The 14,979-nt window shown below is 44.5% G+C and overlaps 1 protein-coding gene and 1 non-coding gene across 4 annotated transcripts in view; both read left to right on the top strand.

Annotated features, from left to right (window-relative positions):
• LOC120898463 (bifunctional heparan sulfate N-deacetylase/N-sulfotransferase) overlaps positions 1–14,979 on the top strand; it is a 181,687-nt gene that overhangs the window by 164,020 nt on the left and 2,688 nt on the right. For all 3 annotated transcript variants that reach the window (XM_040304382.1, XM_040304364.1, XM_040304373.1), the window contains 2 exons: positions 12,658–14,506; positions 14,570–14,919. In XM_040304382.1, the coding sequence (XP_040160316.1) occupies positions 12,658–14,506; positions 14,570–14,919 (2,199 nt within the window). The remainder of the gene's footprint in view (positions 1–12,657; positions 14,507–14,569; positions 14,920–14,979) is intronic.
• Trnah-gug lies at positions 3,786–3,857 on the top strand. The gene has a single exon. It is a non-coding gene; the product is annotated as a tRNA-His (tRNA).

The raw sequence follows: 14,979 nt of genomic DNA, 5'->3' as shown, positions 1-14,979 counted from the left end.
ACACGCGCGGTTTTCGTCGCATTCCATCGCTTAATCGCAGACATGCGGTTAGGATCGTGGCGAGCTTCTTCGCAGCACACCATGGCTCCCGGCGGCTATATACTTTTCGTGCGTTTTTTATTTGCTCATTACTGTAGTTTACGTTACACGTTTCACGACCTTTTCTAGGACGCGCGTTTCCGCGATTCTATGTCGAAGCAGCCGTGGCACATATCACGCAAACACACAGGTCCACCGAACCAGAGCGAATCTTTCCTACTCGTGCAATAGAACAATAGAATGAGCAACTTTTTTTTACAAAATATAAAGCCTGCCCGCCTAGTAGCATCTTGAATGCGTCGCTGTGTTTGCCTTGTGCCAGGGGGGCTCGCATCTTGCTCCAATTTTGCCGTACGACGCCGCTTTACTTCTTACTTTCTTTGAGCGTGCGCTACCCGCTACTTATAATAGCATCATATCTTTTCCACCATGGCGCACCGAAACCGTGCGAAAGTTCTGACGAGAAGAAGTTGAGCTGAAGGAAAAGTTTTGCTTTCCAACATCACATTTTACCTGAGCTTCTCCTCACTGACGGTTCAGTTCGTAATGTGTGTGTGCGACGATACCTTGTGCACTCGTCGACGTACGCCGTACCGGGAAGCTGGAACGTGAGGTTTCACCTTTATCGTTGTGTGTGTGTGTGTGCAGGAACAATAATTTTTACCGGTAACATGGAAAATAAAAACTCATCCGTTTGGTGTTACACGGTATGTGCTTTTCCACCCTCTTTCTCTCGTAGGATGTGGAAATGGAGGTGGTTAATGAAAAATTTATCAAAAAAAGAGGTCGTGCAGATGGGTAAAAGTTGATGTATCATTCTACCAGCTAACGATTTCTGGGGATGTGTGTGTTTGTGAGGGGTTTCCCTGTTTAAATTTATTTTACAGACATTCTTCCATAATGCTAATATGAAACTTTTTCGCTTGAAGTTTGCTTCACCAATCGTATAGTACTTCAGTGTAACATTTGACATCATTGATTCGTAACCTTTCCCTGTCCTATTTTTAATTAACGATGAGTTTATTATTGTCTTGTGCGTTAATGTCACGAACGTCATAAATTCTGGTTTATTTATCATTACCATCAATTATGGGTAATGAGTCCGTTTGGCTTGCCGTATGATTGTTGCTTTTACACAGGAAAAATCAACATCAAATCGAACTCATCAAAGATGTATAAACTTCAAAGTTTAACATGAATTAAAATCATCAAAACATATTAATTATTCTTAGGAGCATAACTAATTACAATGAAAAATAACGATTAACTGCGTTTCAATGTGTTAAATTTTCATCAACACTGGTGATACTCCAATTCAATGAAGGAAAGAAAGAATGAAAAAAAAAACATTTCCGTAGGCTCGTACAAGATCATTAAAATACCTTTATTTGATTTCAGGTCTCTTCGTTACTTCAAAAGCCATATTCATTATATCCTTGTTATCTTAATTTCTCACGCTTCGTATTACCTTTTTAACGGTTGCTGCACACCAATGGGAAAATGCATTCAATGTAACTGTGAATGGGGTTGTAGCACATAATGTGCTGATTATAAAATGTTAGGTTATAAGGAGGCCTAGGATAAGGACACGACTATTCAGATAAGTGGTACAATTGCAATAAACACAACTTCATAGTTCGCTTAGTCTGCATTGGTCTAACATGAATGCGACGATCATTAGGGGCCAACCGAAAGAGATAATAAACACACATTCACACATTAGACTAAAAGGGGGGAAAAACGTTTCTCATTCATTCATTCACTTAAATTATTCAAAGGAAAAGTTCACATTTTACGACTTTCAATCGAAAGTGCCCCTCCATGTTTTAAAAAGGCTTTCGTTTGAAGAGGGCATTTTTAAAGTTTTTCGTTTTGAGCTGCTTAAAACTAGCTGTAAACACACACACACACACACACACACACACACACACACACACACACACACACACACACACACACACACACACACACACACACACACATACACACACACACACACACACACACACACACACACACACACACACACACACACACACACACACACACACACACACACACACACACACACACACACACACACACACACACACACACACACACACACACACACACACACACACACACACACACACACACACACACACACACACACACACACACACACACACACACACATCCAGCTATCCATTATCCCAGCTAGACCACTCGTAGACGGAGGCTTCCACTTGAAAATAGACATCAGGATGAAAACCCCACTTGGGGAGAACGCATTTCATAACAATATTTAGTGCACTTGGTATGAAGCCCTGTCGTGTGCCTTACATCGGTCTTTTTTAAGGGTACATTGTATGTCGGTTGTTTTTGTTTCACCCTTACCATTACGCTTAGATTGGTGTTTTTTGTTCTGCTTGTGCACTACTTCAAGTGGTTCTTTTTACAGCAAGGCTCACCTGGTGTAGTATAAGCTCCATACTCCGTCCGGGTATGAAGACGAACCCATTATATCCACCCGCGTGTTCTGTTCGCTTCTTTTTTGCTCCACTATTCCAACTCTTACAACTCTCGCTCTCTGCTCCAACGTTCTTCGGTGCGCCTTTTTCGTGTACGGCACGCGAAGGTGCACTTGCTGCTCTAGAGATGATTGCAAGAAATTGGCCACCAAGCGGCTGGAAGTGAGTGAGGCTGCTTGGGAAAAGCGGGAAAAACTTACAAACCATCTTCTACTCTCCTTTGCAACACACGCCCCACGCCATTCTTGGCAATGTAAACCACGTCGATCGGTGATATTAAAAGTTACGCTTCAAGTTTACCTTCCTTTGCTTCGGAGCACTGTAACGGGTGAACGTCGGGGTTACGGGAAAGCCACAGGAGATGAAGCTGACTGCTGTCATTGTCAGGCTGCTGTAGAGTTCACCGTGCACCCGCGGAGAGTAGCGTTGGAGCATTTGAAAAATAAAATATGGAACTTCCGCATTCCACCATCGCCCACCATCGGGAAATGGTTGCTGGTAGCAGTGGCCGCCGCCACCATCTCAATCTCATCTGACAGCTGTCCGATTTAGTTCGTGCGACTTTCGTACAAGCATATGATGGTTTTGGGTGCGCTTTTGCACCACATTTCGTCCTGGCTTTCGAGGCACAGAGCCAACCCATTCCCAGGTGTCGCGCCAGGAGCCGGTGGTATCAGGTGCGCACAACCGTGCTACTACACAGCGCATAACGATGAGTTGGCGTGAATTGGCGTACCGATGTGTGTTGTGGTGTGCTGCGTGTGGTTTTGTGCCTTCGGGAGGGAGGTTTTTTTTAAAGTATTATTTGAACGTATAAACCTTTGAATCAGCTGTTTTTTTTTTTTCTTCTTTTGGTTTCAATTTACCTCTCGTTCACTTTAAAGCACATCGAAGTCAATAATGGTGCGGTGCCGGTTTGCCCTGTTCTCTCTGTCCGCTTTGCAGGTGAACGTGAGCGTCGGCTGTGATTGGGTTTGCGGTGAAGTTTAATTTTCGCTTCGATTCGGCTAAATTGATGCTGGCCGAGTTTGGTGGTGCGCGCGATGGTTGTGCGTCTTGGAAGGGGTTGGTTTTTTCATTCGATTGCTCACATTACACCTTTCTTTCTGCTTATTAAGCGTGAACCAGTTTTCAAGCTGAATCCGATGCAGCAGAGCTGGAGCACTTTCTTTTGGGGCTTTTTGATGGCTTTTGTTGGCACTGGCGTGTGTAGGTAGGCAAGTACCCCCGATAGCCGTGATCGTCTAGTGGTTAGGACCCTACGTTGTGGCCGTAGTAACCCAGGTTCGAATCCTGGTCACGGCAGTGTGTCTTTCAGAAATGAAAAGAAGAGCACTGTCACGGAATGGGGAGATTGTTTTTTTTTACAATATCAACATATTAACATGCTTGTTTAGTTAATTATATGAAATTTGACATTTATTGACTTAAATAGTTTCGCTTGAAATTTAAGGTTACTATCTTAAGCAATCGAAGACTTCAGGAATGTTTAATTTATGATGATTAGTTACTTGAATCTTTTCAAAATTTATCCAATTTTCACAAGCTTTTAATTATTTTGCAAAATTTCATAATGAAATATCAGTAACTACATATTTAAAATTGATTTCTAACATTACCATTTATAAAAAAAGAGGTATAAATATAAAGGACTTCCATTTTTAAAGTGAGTTTATTGCAATGCTACATTCGTTGCTTTAAAATAAATTAAAGAGCTTTAGCATTTTTGATGCTACCTAGTTTACAATTCATACCAAAAAGCGTAGCAAAAACTCGCATAAACCCTCTGCTGATATCGCTTTAAAGCATGGTCAACTGCACTTTCCGCTCGCCCGCTAAAATAATGCATTTAAGCATATGCTTCCGGCTGATTACACAAATTCAAGTAGAGAGCGTCCCGTGCGACCCTGCATATTTTTTGATTTGTTGATCTCGTTACGAGTGTTCCCCCTTTTTTTGCTGTATAATACCGTTCGTGTAAAGCAGCTCCCTCCGCCGTTTGGAACACCCTACCCCGGGCTTAGTAACGCATCAGCCACTTCGTGCAGCCAAACATCATCATCATAATGACTCTCACTCTCTCTTCTGCCCTCTGCCACTGTGTGCTGCCCGCGTTTATGCACGTTTACATCACTCAATTAAGCTCTGGTGGCACTGCCATCAACCGGGATGGTACACACACACATCCAGATTTTACACTCCATTAAAAACATTGGATTGGATTTAATTTTTCACTCATCTTGCTTTGCTCTCTCCTGTCCTGCTCTGTAGTGGTCGTTGGATGGGAGTTTATTAAGCCACGCTGCACTTCGTCATTTATTCATCCGTTGACCCGTTCTGGGAGTTGGGAGAGGTGATGCCTTCTGCCTGACCTGCCGTCGGTAAATGATTCGATTTTAATTCCGGCCCATCAAACGGTGCAATGGTCAGTGTGGCGTGGGAGGCGTGAAGGATGCGCCTATATCCTCGATAGCTTTTCACCAACCTTTTCGTGTAAGAATGTTGGCCTTTCGATTCACTCGACCCCCGAGTCACCGATGTGAGTGTGATGTGTTCATTGATGGACAGACTCGTAAGCTTTTTGATCTTGTGTTTTGTGGTTTTTCAGTAAATTTAAATGTCATTACATATTGAATTGCCTCAAATCTCCCCTCTGGACTATGGACTTAAGCTGTTTATTTATATTAAGCCCTTGGCATTTTTGGTTGAGTGAATGTTCAACGACATTATGTTAAACCTAGTGCAGTCGTACGCCACTTCTGGGTCCTTCATTCCAAACCCTTTAAAATCACAAACAGGTTAATATAAATGCTGCTACGCTTCGTTTCCTGGACGTCGATAATATTCGATAAGCGAGCCTGTAATTGAATTGTTGATAGTATCCCCGCATTCTCTACTTGCCCACCGTATAATCACTGCTTTATCCCTTCACCAAGCAAAGTGAGATGCATTATTGCATCCATACTCTGCATCACGGCTCGTTAAGCTGAAAGGCGAAAGGATGTCATAGCAGGGCGTGTATTATGTTCAGTGAACGTAGCTTTTTTTGTCCTTCTACTGCACTATCCTGTATTTGTTTGTACACTTAATACGATGCTGGATGAAGTGGAGCAAATTATGTGTGGATCCCGCTTATGGACGTTTATGCTGGTACCGGCGTTTACTCCCGCATGATCGGACACGTATCAAAGTGGAGTTGGAAGCAAATAAAGGATCATCAATCTTTATTCCCCTGCTAGCTGCTTGAATAAATACACAGCTTTGATTGCATGTTATAAGGCGTAGGCAAAACCCAGTTTAATATTGAAGTTTGTTCTGAAAATATACTATATTTATATCATGTCAATAAATAAGTGCTATTAATGGGCACCTTTCCGTTTCAAGTTCGTAGGCTGAAATTTCAGCCTTTCAGTTGTTTGCATTGTATAGCAGTTTTCGAGCAGCTATTTAAGAGGATATAATATACGGGTGTGCTTATCCCAAGATGTATTTAATGTTTAGAAAGCTGATTTTTATCGCTTCTGTCAAAAAATGACGTTCAAGTTTGGTTATAAAAAAAAGGCTATTAGACCACCTGGTCTACACATAGGTATTCCCCGGTATACGCTATTAATGCGGACCGGAGGCAATATCGAACCTCAAACTTGAGCGTATGTCGAATTTCGAAGTTTTCTGTCAAATTAAAGCTGATTTTCGTATAATTTTGCATGAAGCGGTCGGTTTTAGCGATTAAATTCGTTATTCAATCTGATTGTAGCAGAAGATTAGAATTTTTGCACATTTTAAAATGGTTTTTCAAAAAGGAATTTATTTTCCATTTGACATTCGATGTGTCAAATCAGTACAATTCGCTCAATGAACTGTCAAAGGGGGCCTTCACGATTCTAGTTTGTTTTTTGTATGGAGTTTGACAGTTGGAGGCTGAAATCATGTAAACACTCCATACAAAACCACACAAAAAATAGCCTGCAATTTTAAGTCTAGATTATTCTAGCCACAAAGCTAGAATTAGATTCGAGTACCTGCTCGAAAACACGGTGTTGTTTACATTTATCCCAAGGTGCATTAAAAAGATCAGGTGGTGGAATCTAGAATCAAAGTGTATGTAGTCCAGGTGGTCTCATAGCATTTTTTATAGAACCAATTTTGAACATCACTTTTTGACAGCTCGAGTGAAAACTTTTGCTCCAACGAGCTTTCTGGAGGCTTAACGTATACTCAAAACACTCTTAAAATCTTCATTCAGAAGCAGAAGCAATAAAAATCAGCCTTCTAAATTCATACACCTTGGGATAAGCCTACCTGTATATTATTCTCACATAGATAGCTGCTCGAAAACTCCTATACAATGCAAACAGCTGACAGGCTGAAACTTCAGCCTACGAACTTCAAACGGAAAGGGCCCCAAATTTAGAAAATAGTGTATAGCGAAATCGCGTACATCGAGTATATCGGGGAATACCTGTACACTTTGATTCTAGATTCCACCACCTGATATCTTTAATGCAACTTGGGATAAATGAAAACAACATCTTGTTTGGCCATTTTTTCGAGATGGTACTCGAATCTTATTCTAGCTTTGAGGCTAGAATAATCTATGCTAAAAATCTGAGGTTAGTTTTGTGTGCGGTTTTGTTTGGAGTGTTTGACCCACTGTCAAACTCCATATAAAAAGCTGGCTAGAATCGTGAAGGCGCCAATATCAGTAAACTCATGCATCAATAAAGTTAAATAGAGCTTTCACCAAACAGCACACAATTTAATATAGTCGTTTGTACAGTCCAGTCCTTATGGCTTTATCGTCTCTGTACCTCTCTGCCTTAATCGCCATTTCGAAAGAGTTACCGTAGTGGAGGGTGAGCACTGCGTTAGATAGACGGCGTCGTAGTATGTTGTGTCGACCCTTTTGGTACGCATCTTGATAAATGCAGCTGCTCACTTATTGCTAGCTCTTCCGCTCAAGACGATGACACCACACGGAAGCAAATGGGTTGTGTCTTCTCCCCCCCTGGTGCGAGTGTGTTTAGTAAAATCTATATTTCATATTTTGCCACACCAACAACTCTCATCTGTACGATGTACCGACAATAGAGAGAGAGGACTATTTGTGGACGTTGTTGCTACGATAAATTCTTGGTCCTTTTTTTTTGGTGCTCTGTGGAAGCCTGGTGTGAGCTGGTGGTACATGTTATTTCCTTTTCTTAAGCTGCCGGACATCGTTTGTCTTTTCTGTAGTGGTGAAGGTCTAGTGTGTGTGGCTCTGTTGCTCGATACGCAACATTACGGTGACAATAACACGCAAGCATTATAGCACAAAGCGCGCTGTGTGCTGACGGTGTGCTGGCAGTACAGTCCCATTCCCGAGACATGGATATGTAGCAACTCCTTGTACCCTTTTTGGTCCGCCAGACGGGGCCTCTGCACGGGAGCGCTTGGAAAGGCATGAGCTTTTTTTCCAGCTCAAGACGTGTGTTATGAAAAATGGTATGTTTTGCTGTACTTTTAAAGAGGAAAGGCGTTTGTTTCCTTCATTCTTTAAAGCCTTTTGAAAGGCGTTGTGTTTACCAACATTTCTTGATGATAAATTTGAAAGAACTCAGTCCCAATTCTACCCCAAAAAAAGGGCAAGATAACATATTTCATTAAAAAATAAATTAAATCTTTAAAACTCCATGTGTCCTTCGTGAAACCTCTCTGCAGCATTAGCTAAGCTTCATTGTTCACTGCTGATCTTTTCTTCTGCACTTACGCTCAGCGTTAAAATCCGTCAAATCATTTCGAGTACCTTTTTTTTATGTACCCACCATATCGACCGCACGAATGTCGTAACCTTGCGCGACGTAGCGGCCAACTAACTTCCTTCCGCCGAGTGTCAAGGAACCAAGAACAAAGGGGAAGAAAGAAAAAAAACCACCCAGAGCACTTTCGATGCCCTTTTCCTGTCCGGTGTGCGGGTGAGGTGTGATTAATTACGAACTACTTAATTAACATAAATCTACCTCTCCTCTTCCCTTCCTCCTTCTGCAGCAATGCTGTGCAAATCCACTCAACCTTCTCGCTCTAAGTGGCAAGCACTGTTTCCTTTGCCTTTTGCTCTGCAATATCATCATCATCTTGCTCAGCAATTTCTCCACCTTTCCCCCTCGGCCAAAGTTCTTAGAGACATGAAAGGGGGAGGGGGAAAATAAATATCACTTTTAGCTGCATCATCATCATCGCCTCAACAACCGGTCGACCTCGGTGGAGAAAATCATTGCCCCGATTGAGAGCTGCTCTGTGTGCGTGCGAGGTGTGTGAAAAGTGTGACCAAAGAAATCCCTCCCAGCATGGGGGAAGATAGGAAGGAGCACGAGCTACGAAAGGGGGGTGGGAGGTGTAAAGTGGCGGTGGAAGCTTTTTAGTGTTGAAAAAAAGGCGACAACGCGCGAGCACTCAATTAGCATAATAATAAATCAAAACTTTCCCAATGACAAACACCCGTCATGGCTCCAGCCCAGTGATGGCTGCTTTCCCAGTAGCATGCTGGTAGTTTTACAGTTTTTTTTTTAAATATATAGAATAAACTTTCTCTCTATCTATCGCTCCCCGAACGGGTGGCGCGAACGATTTTGTCGCCGTATCCCGTAAACTGTCCATGAAACGATGAGCAGCGGGATGAGCAAGCGCTCCTCCGTGGTAGGCAGTCATTAGATTGAATGAGCGCTGTGATGTGCTCGTCCATGCTGACCAGCAACGGGCATGGTACCCCACCCTTCTTGGCCCGGTACATAAAAACCGTGCTTTATTACCGTGATGTATAACATGCACTTTTGTATTCAGCATTAATTTGCCAGCGCGTCCTTTGCAACAGTTTACGAGCGCGTGTTAACTATGCTTATCTTTTTTTTTGGTTTTGTTTTTGTTGCTGCTCTGTTTACCGCTATCACGGCACAGAAATAGATTTAATGGGAGGATTTTATGACGGTCCCGTTTGCGCGACATAATACTTATAGGCACACGGTGTGTTGTACGTTTATTTTTACTTTTTTTTGCTTTGTTTTAGAATTAACTTATTGGATTATTGGAGCCATTTTATGACAATACATTTGATGGGTTTTGTTAATGATGTGACTTGCTCATAGAGAAAATTTCGAGAGTTAGGGCTTACTTTTTTATGTATTATTGTGCTTTATGGTTCCACAAAAAAGGAATGCTATAACATTAGCATCTCCTGAATGGCTGGACAGGTTCAAAAATAAAAGCAATTAAAGGAAGAATAGGATTAAATGAAACCAAGGAGTAAGCAATACAAGGACCACAAATGAGAAAAACAGAAAATGTTTTTATGCAAACGTTAAGGTAAATAAAGGAAGATAAATACGACGAAAAAAAAACAACAAAACAGTAAACAAACAATAAAAAAACTAGAAAAAGACAGAAAAATGAAATCAAAACACCAACACCAACACAAGATATTGAATTAAAATAGTAAACTAGAAAGCGAAAAACGAGAGAAACTGAAAGAAAGACGATAATAGACAAAAAAAAACCAAAACAAAACATTATATCAAAATACTAAACTAAAAAAGGACCAAACAGATTTTAAAAAAAACAGCAAAAGGTGAAGAAATACAAAAAGGCACCGATACAAAACAGTAAATCAATGACAGGAACAAAAAAGCGAACCAACGATAATCACATGCACAGAGCAGATAAAGGGATATAAAAATAAAAATAAATCAGATTAATTAAGCTTATTAGCTAAGATAAAATAAGATTTAGCCTAAAACAAAATAAACGAGGCTTGTATATCGAAAGGATCAACAAAAAACATTAAAAAACATAAGTATGTGTAAAAAAATCAAGTAGAAAGAGCAAAAAATGAAACAAAATCAAATGTAATTTGCATACTTTAATCTCGTGTTTTGCTTTAAGCACAACATATCTAATTTAGAATTATATGACTTCTTAGCAAATTTGCTATCCTTTTATTTTAACCTCAGCCTGTACAATATAATCATTTAATATTATGTATTTGTGATTGACCAAAAATCTGCTCTTTAATTCTGATTTCCCGTTTCGAAACTTCGACCGACCGTTGCTGTCCTCTCCCCGCCCAACCGTCTCCCTACTGTGGTCCACTCAAACGGTCAGCGGTTAGTAAAACGATCGTGAATGTATTTAGTGGTGCTTACGTTCCCGAATACAAATGAGAGCGCCCGGCATACACTCGCAGTACGCAGTTAATCTCGGCCAGGATTTATGAGACGCTTCCGCCCATATGAATTTTGCTCTCCGCGCGCATCCTGCCGCCTGTGCCTGTGTTGCCGCCCTTCGTTGCCTGCGGGCAAGAATTATGGTCAACCCAATGGCCACGACCGGTTTCTCGGTGCTTGTTTTCGGTACGATGGAGAGAGCACGGTACGGTCGTGTGGCACTGTACACACAAGAACAAAACGACCAGTTCCAGCTCTAGCCAGCAAACTCCCCTTGCGGACGGAGCATTAGACCGTGAGCAAACAATGTTGACTTCCGTGCGTCGAGCTGCTGGCCCCAACACACGGACACGGCGGGTTCGCTGCGGCATTGAATCATATCCAGGCCGTTCTGGTGGGCAAGTACACGGGACATGCTGGATACGACGCCACACAAGGACATCGGAATCAGAGAATGGACATTTTAATACCTCCCGGACCTCTCTCTCTCTCTCCCCCCGGAACGATGTAATTTTCAAACCCCGAAAGGAAAACTTCGACCTTGGAGCAGTTAAACGGAGGCACACACGAGAGCTTTGCTTGCGGGGTTTGATAAAAGACAGGCCCGAGGCCACATGTGCAAAAATAGGTATCGTGCTGAATTAATTGTGCATTTCTCGGTTCCCCCTGCCGGCAAGGAACGCCAAGCTCGGACGGTAGCATTCAACATGCGTCGTCAACGTGAACATGGCACGAAAGGACGAGCTATTCCATTCACGAAGATTAAACTCGCGAGCGCTTGAGCACTCGTGGTACCGTTACACCCGTCTCAAGACGGTTGTCTTTTGGCTGTCCGTACCGCAAAAGGGATGACAGCCGGAAAGTAATTTTGTGCGATGGAGGAAGGCCGGCGAAATTGTCATTAGTATGGGGCGGAAAATGGGAAATGTTCGTCCTCATCTGCATACATCTTCTTCGCTGCTTGCGCTCCCTCCCGAAAATGGACCTAAAGTTTCGAGGCCTTAAAATACGGACTGACCATACGAATGAAGATTAATATGTTCTGTGTCCTGTGGGGTGGATTGGGTGGGTGGGAAAACTGGGCACAAAGATAGAGACGTTTGATATAAATCATATCCGAACCACTCTCTCTCTCTCTCTCTCGCTCGCTCGCTCGACTGCGCGCACTGCAGTTGATAGAGGCGATAAGGCAATGGCAATGGTGAATTATTGTGTCAAAAGCACAAACACCACCCATCCCAACCGTGGGTCGGGATTTATATTCCCCACGCCCCAAACGTGGGGCAGCCCGCCCGTAATTGCAATCGTAAAAATGGAATTTTTTTATTGAAAATGAGCTTTTTTTACTTTTTAGAGGATGGAATGAAGATAAATTGATGAAGATTCAGATTCATGAAGAATTGATGAAGTGCTGTGCTGTGGGCATTTTTCGAGTGCTTTTTTGTACTTTTACACAAGTGTTTTGTAGTAACAGTGGATAAATCACTCCCATGATACATCAAATAGGAAAACAAAGTACACACAAGCGTTTGAAAGGTGTCAAGAAAAGCTCATTGAAAAGGCTAAATAAAGGCAATAATCACTGATTGGAAAACACTTAATTGTGAAAAACATATAATTACTGCTAATGTTGTGTGGAGATGGTTGATTGATTGAATGATTAAATGGCAAAAGAGGCGCCTGGCTGTGTTTGTCGATTCGTTTTAAACCCCCTTTGAACAATAAATGACGTGTTTGTGGCCACCTATTTGTGGTTGACGGTCTGTATTTGCGGTTTTCCTGCTGTTTGATACAAAAAACTAACATATCCATCACCATAATGCAATGTAAATCAGTCAACTTAATTAAAAATCTAATAATTTACCTTTTTCTCTCTCTCTTCTCTTTCTCCCTCTCTCCCCCACTTAAAGGTACAAAGTGGAAGTGGCCGGCAAAAGCCTGCCGGTGCTAACCAACCAGGACAAGGGCCGGTACGGTGTGATCGTGTTCGAAAACCTGGACAAGTATCTCAACATGGACAACTGGAACCGGCAGCTGCTGGACAAGTACTGCCGGGACTATTCCGTCGGCATCATCGGGTTCGTGAGCCCGAGCGAGGAAACGCTGGTCGGTGCCCAGCTGCGCGGCTTCCCGCTGTACGTGCACACGAACCTGCGGCTGCGGGACGCAAGCCTAAACCCTGGTTCGCCCGTCCTGCGGTTAACGCGCGCCGGCGATACGGCCTGGGGCCCGCTGCCCGGCAACGACTGGGCCATCTTCCAGCACAACCACAGCGGGTACGAGCCGCTCGAGTGGGCGCAAAAGAACGTAATGGACTATCCGACCGATGGGGTGGCACAGCCGCCGCTCGCGACCGTACTGCAGGATCACGGCCAGCTCGATGGCATCCAGCGGATACTGTTCGGATCGGGGCTAAAGTTTTGGCTGCACCGGTTGCTGTTCCTAGACTCGCTGTCGTATCTCAGCCACGGGCAGCTGAGCCTGAACCTGGAGCGACGCATCCTGATCGACATCGACGATATATTCGTGGGCGAGAAGGGTACGCGCCTCAAGCCGGACGATGTACACGCGCTGATTGCGACGCAGAACCGGATCGGCGAGATGGTCCCCGGGTTCCGGTTCAATCTGGGCTTCTCGGGCAAATACTTCCATCACGGGACGCACGAGGAAAACCTGGGCGACGATATGCTGCTGCGCAACGTGGCCCAGTTCAACTGGTTCTCGCACATGTGGAACCACCAGCAGCCGCATCTGTACGAGAACGTGACGCAGCTGATGAACGACATGATGCTGAACAAGGACTTTGCGAAGGAGCACGGCATACCGACCGACTCGGGGTACTCGGTGTCGCCGCACCATTCGGGCGTGTATCCGGCGCACGAGCTGCTATACACCGCGTGGAAGAAGGTGTGGAACATTAAGGTCACCTCGACGGAAGAGTATCCCCATCTGCGGCCGGCCCGGCTGCGGCGTGGCTTTATCCACCGCAACATTATGGTGCTGCCCCGGCAAACGTGCGGACTGTTCACGCACACGATCTGCATCGACAGCTATCCGGGCGGGCGGGACAAGCTGGACGAATCGATCCGGGGCGGCGAACTGTTCCAGACGATCGTGTACAATCCGATCAACATCTTCATGACGCACATGTCCAACTACGGCAATGATCGGCTGGCGCTGTACACGTTCGAGTCGGTGATTAAGTTCCTGCGCTGCTGGACCAATCTGAAGCTTACGTCCGTGCCGCCGCTGCAGCTCGGCGAGCTGTACTTTAAGCTGCACCCGGAAGAGCGCGATCCGATCTGGGGCAATCCGGCGGACGATCCGCGCCATGCGAAAATCTGGGCGGGCAACAAGCGACGAACGACGCTGCCGAAGCTGCTCGGGCTGGGGCCGCAGAAGACGGGCTCGACCGCGTTCTACACGTTTCTGAGCATGCATCCGGCGGTGGCGAGCAATCTGCCGAACACGGACACGTTCGAGGAGATTCAGTTTTTCAACGGCAACAACTACTACCGGGGGTTGGACTGGTATTTGAACTTTTTCCCGCTGCAACCGAACGATACGGACGATAAGTTTATGTTTGAAAAGTCGGCCACCTACTTCGACGGCGAGCTGGTGCCGAAGCGGGCCCACGCGCTGCTGCCCAAGGCGCAGCTGGTTACGATACTGATATCGCCCGCGAAACGAGCGTACTCGTGGTATCAGCACATTAAAGCGCATGGTGATCCGATCGCGAACAATTACAGCTTCTATCAGGTAGAGAAATGAGCTTGAAGTTGTATGCTCCTGGCAGAATGCTAATTTCTTGTTTTGTTTCAGGTCATAACTGCCTCGGAAGCGGAACCGAAAGCGCTGCGAGATTTGCGCAACCGCTGCCTCAACCCGGGCAAGTACGCCCAGCACCTGGAACGATGGCTCGCCTGCTACCCACCGCAGCAGCTGTACATCATCGACGGGGAGCAGCTCAAGACGAACCCGGTCACGGTGATGAACGATCTGCAGCGCTTCCTGAAGCTGCCGCCGTTCGACTACAGCCGACACCTGCGCTTCGACAATAAGAAGGGTTTCTACTGCCAGGTGGTGTCGGACAATCGGAACAAGTGTCTCGGCAAGTCGAAGGGTCGCCAGTATCCGCCGATGGACGATCGGAGTGCAAAAATGCTTCAAAAGTATGTGTTATTTTGTCAGTTTCATGGAGAAGACGAAGAGGATCGTGCATTACTAATGCT

The sequence above is a fragment of the Anopheles arabiensis genome, chromosome 2 (assembly GCF_016920715.1).
Source record: "Anopheles arabiensis isolate DONGOLA chromosome 2, AaraD3, whole genome shotgun sequence".
Taxonomy (NCBI): domain Eukaryota; kingdom Metazoa; phylum Arthropoda; class Insecta; order Diptera; family Culicidae; genus Anopheles; species Anopheles arabiensis.
The sequence above is the reverse complement of the archived record's forward strand: the minus strand, read 5'-3'. Positions and strand labels throughout refer to the sequence as shown.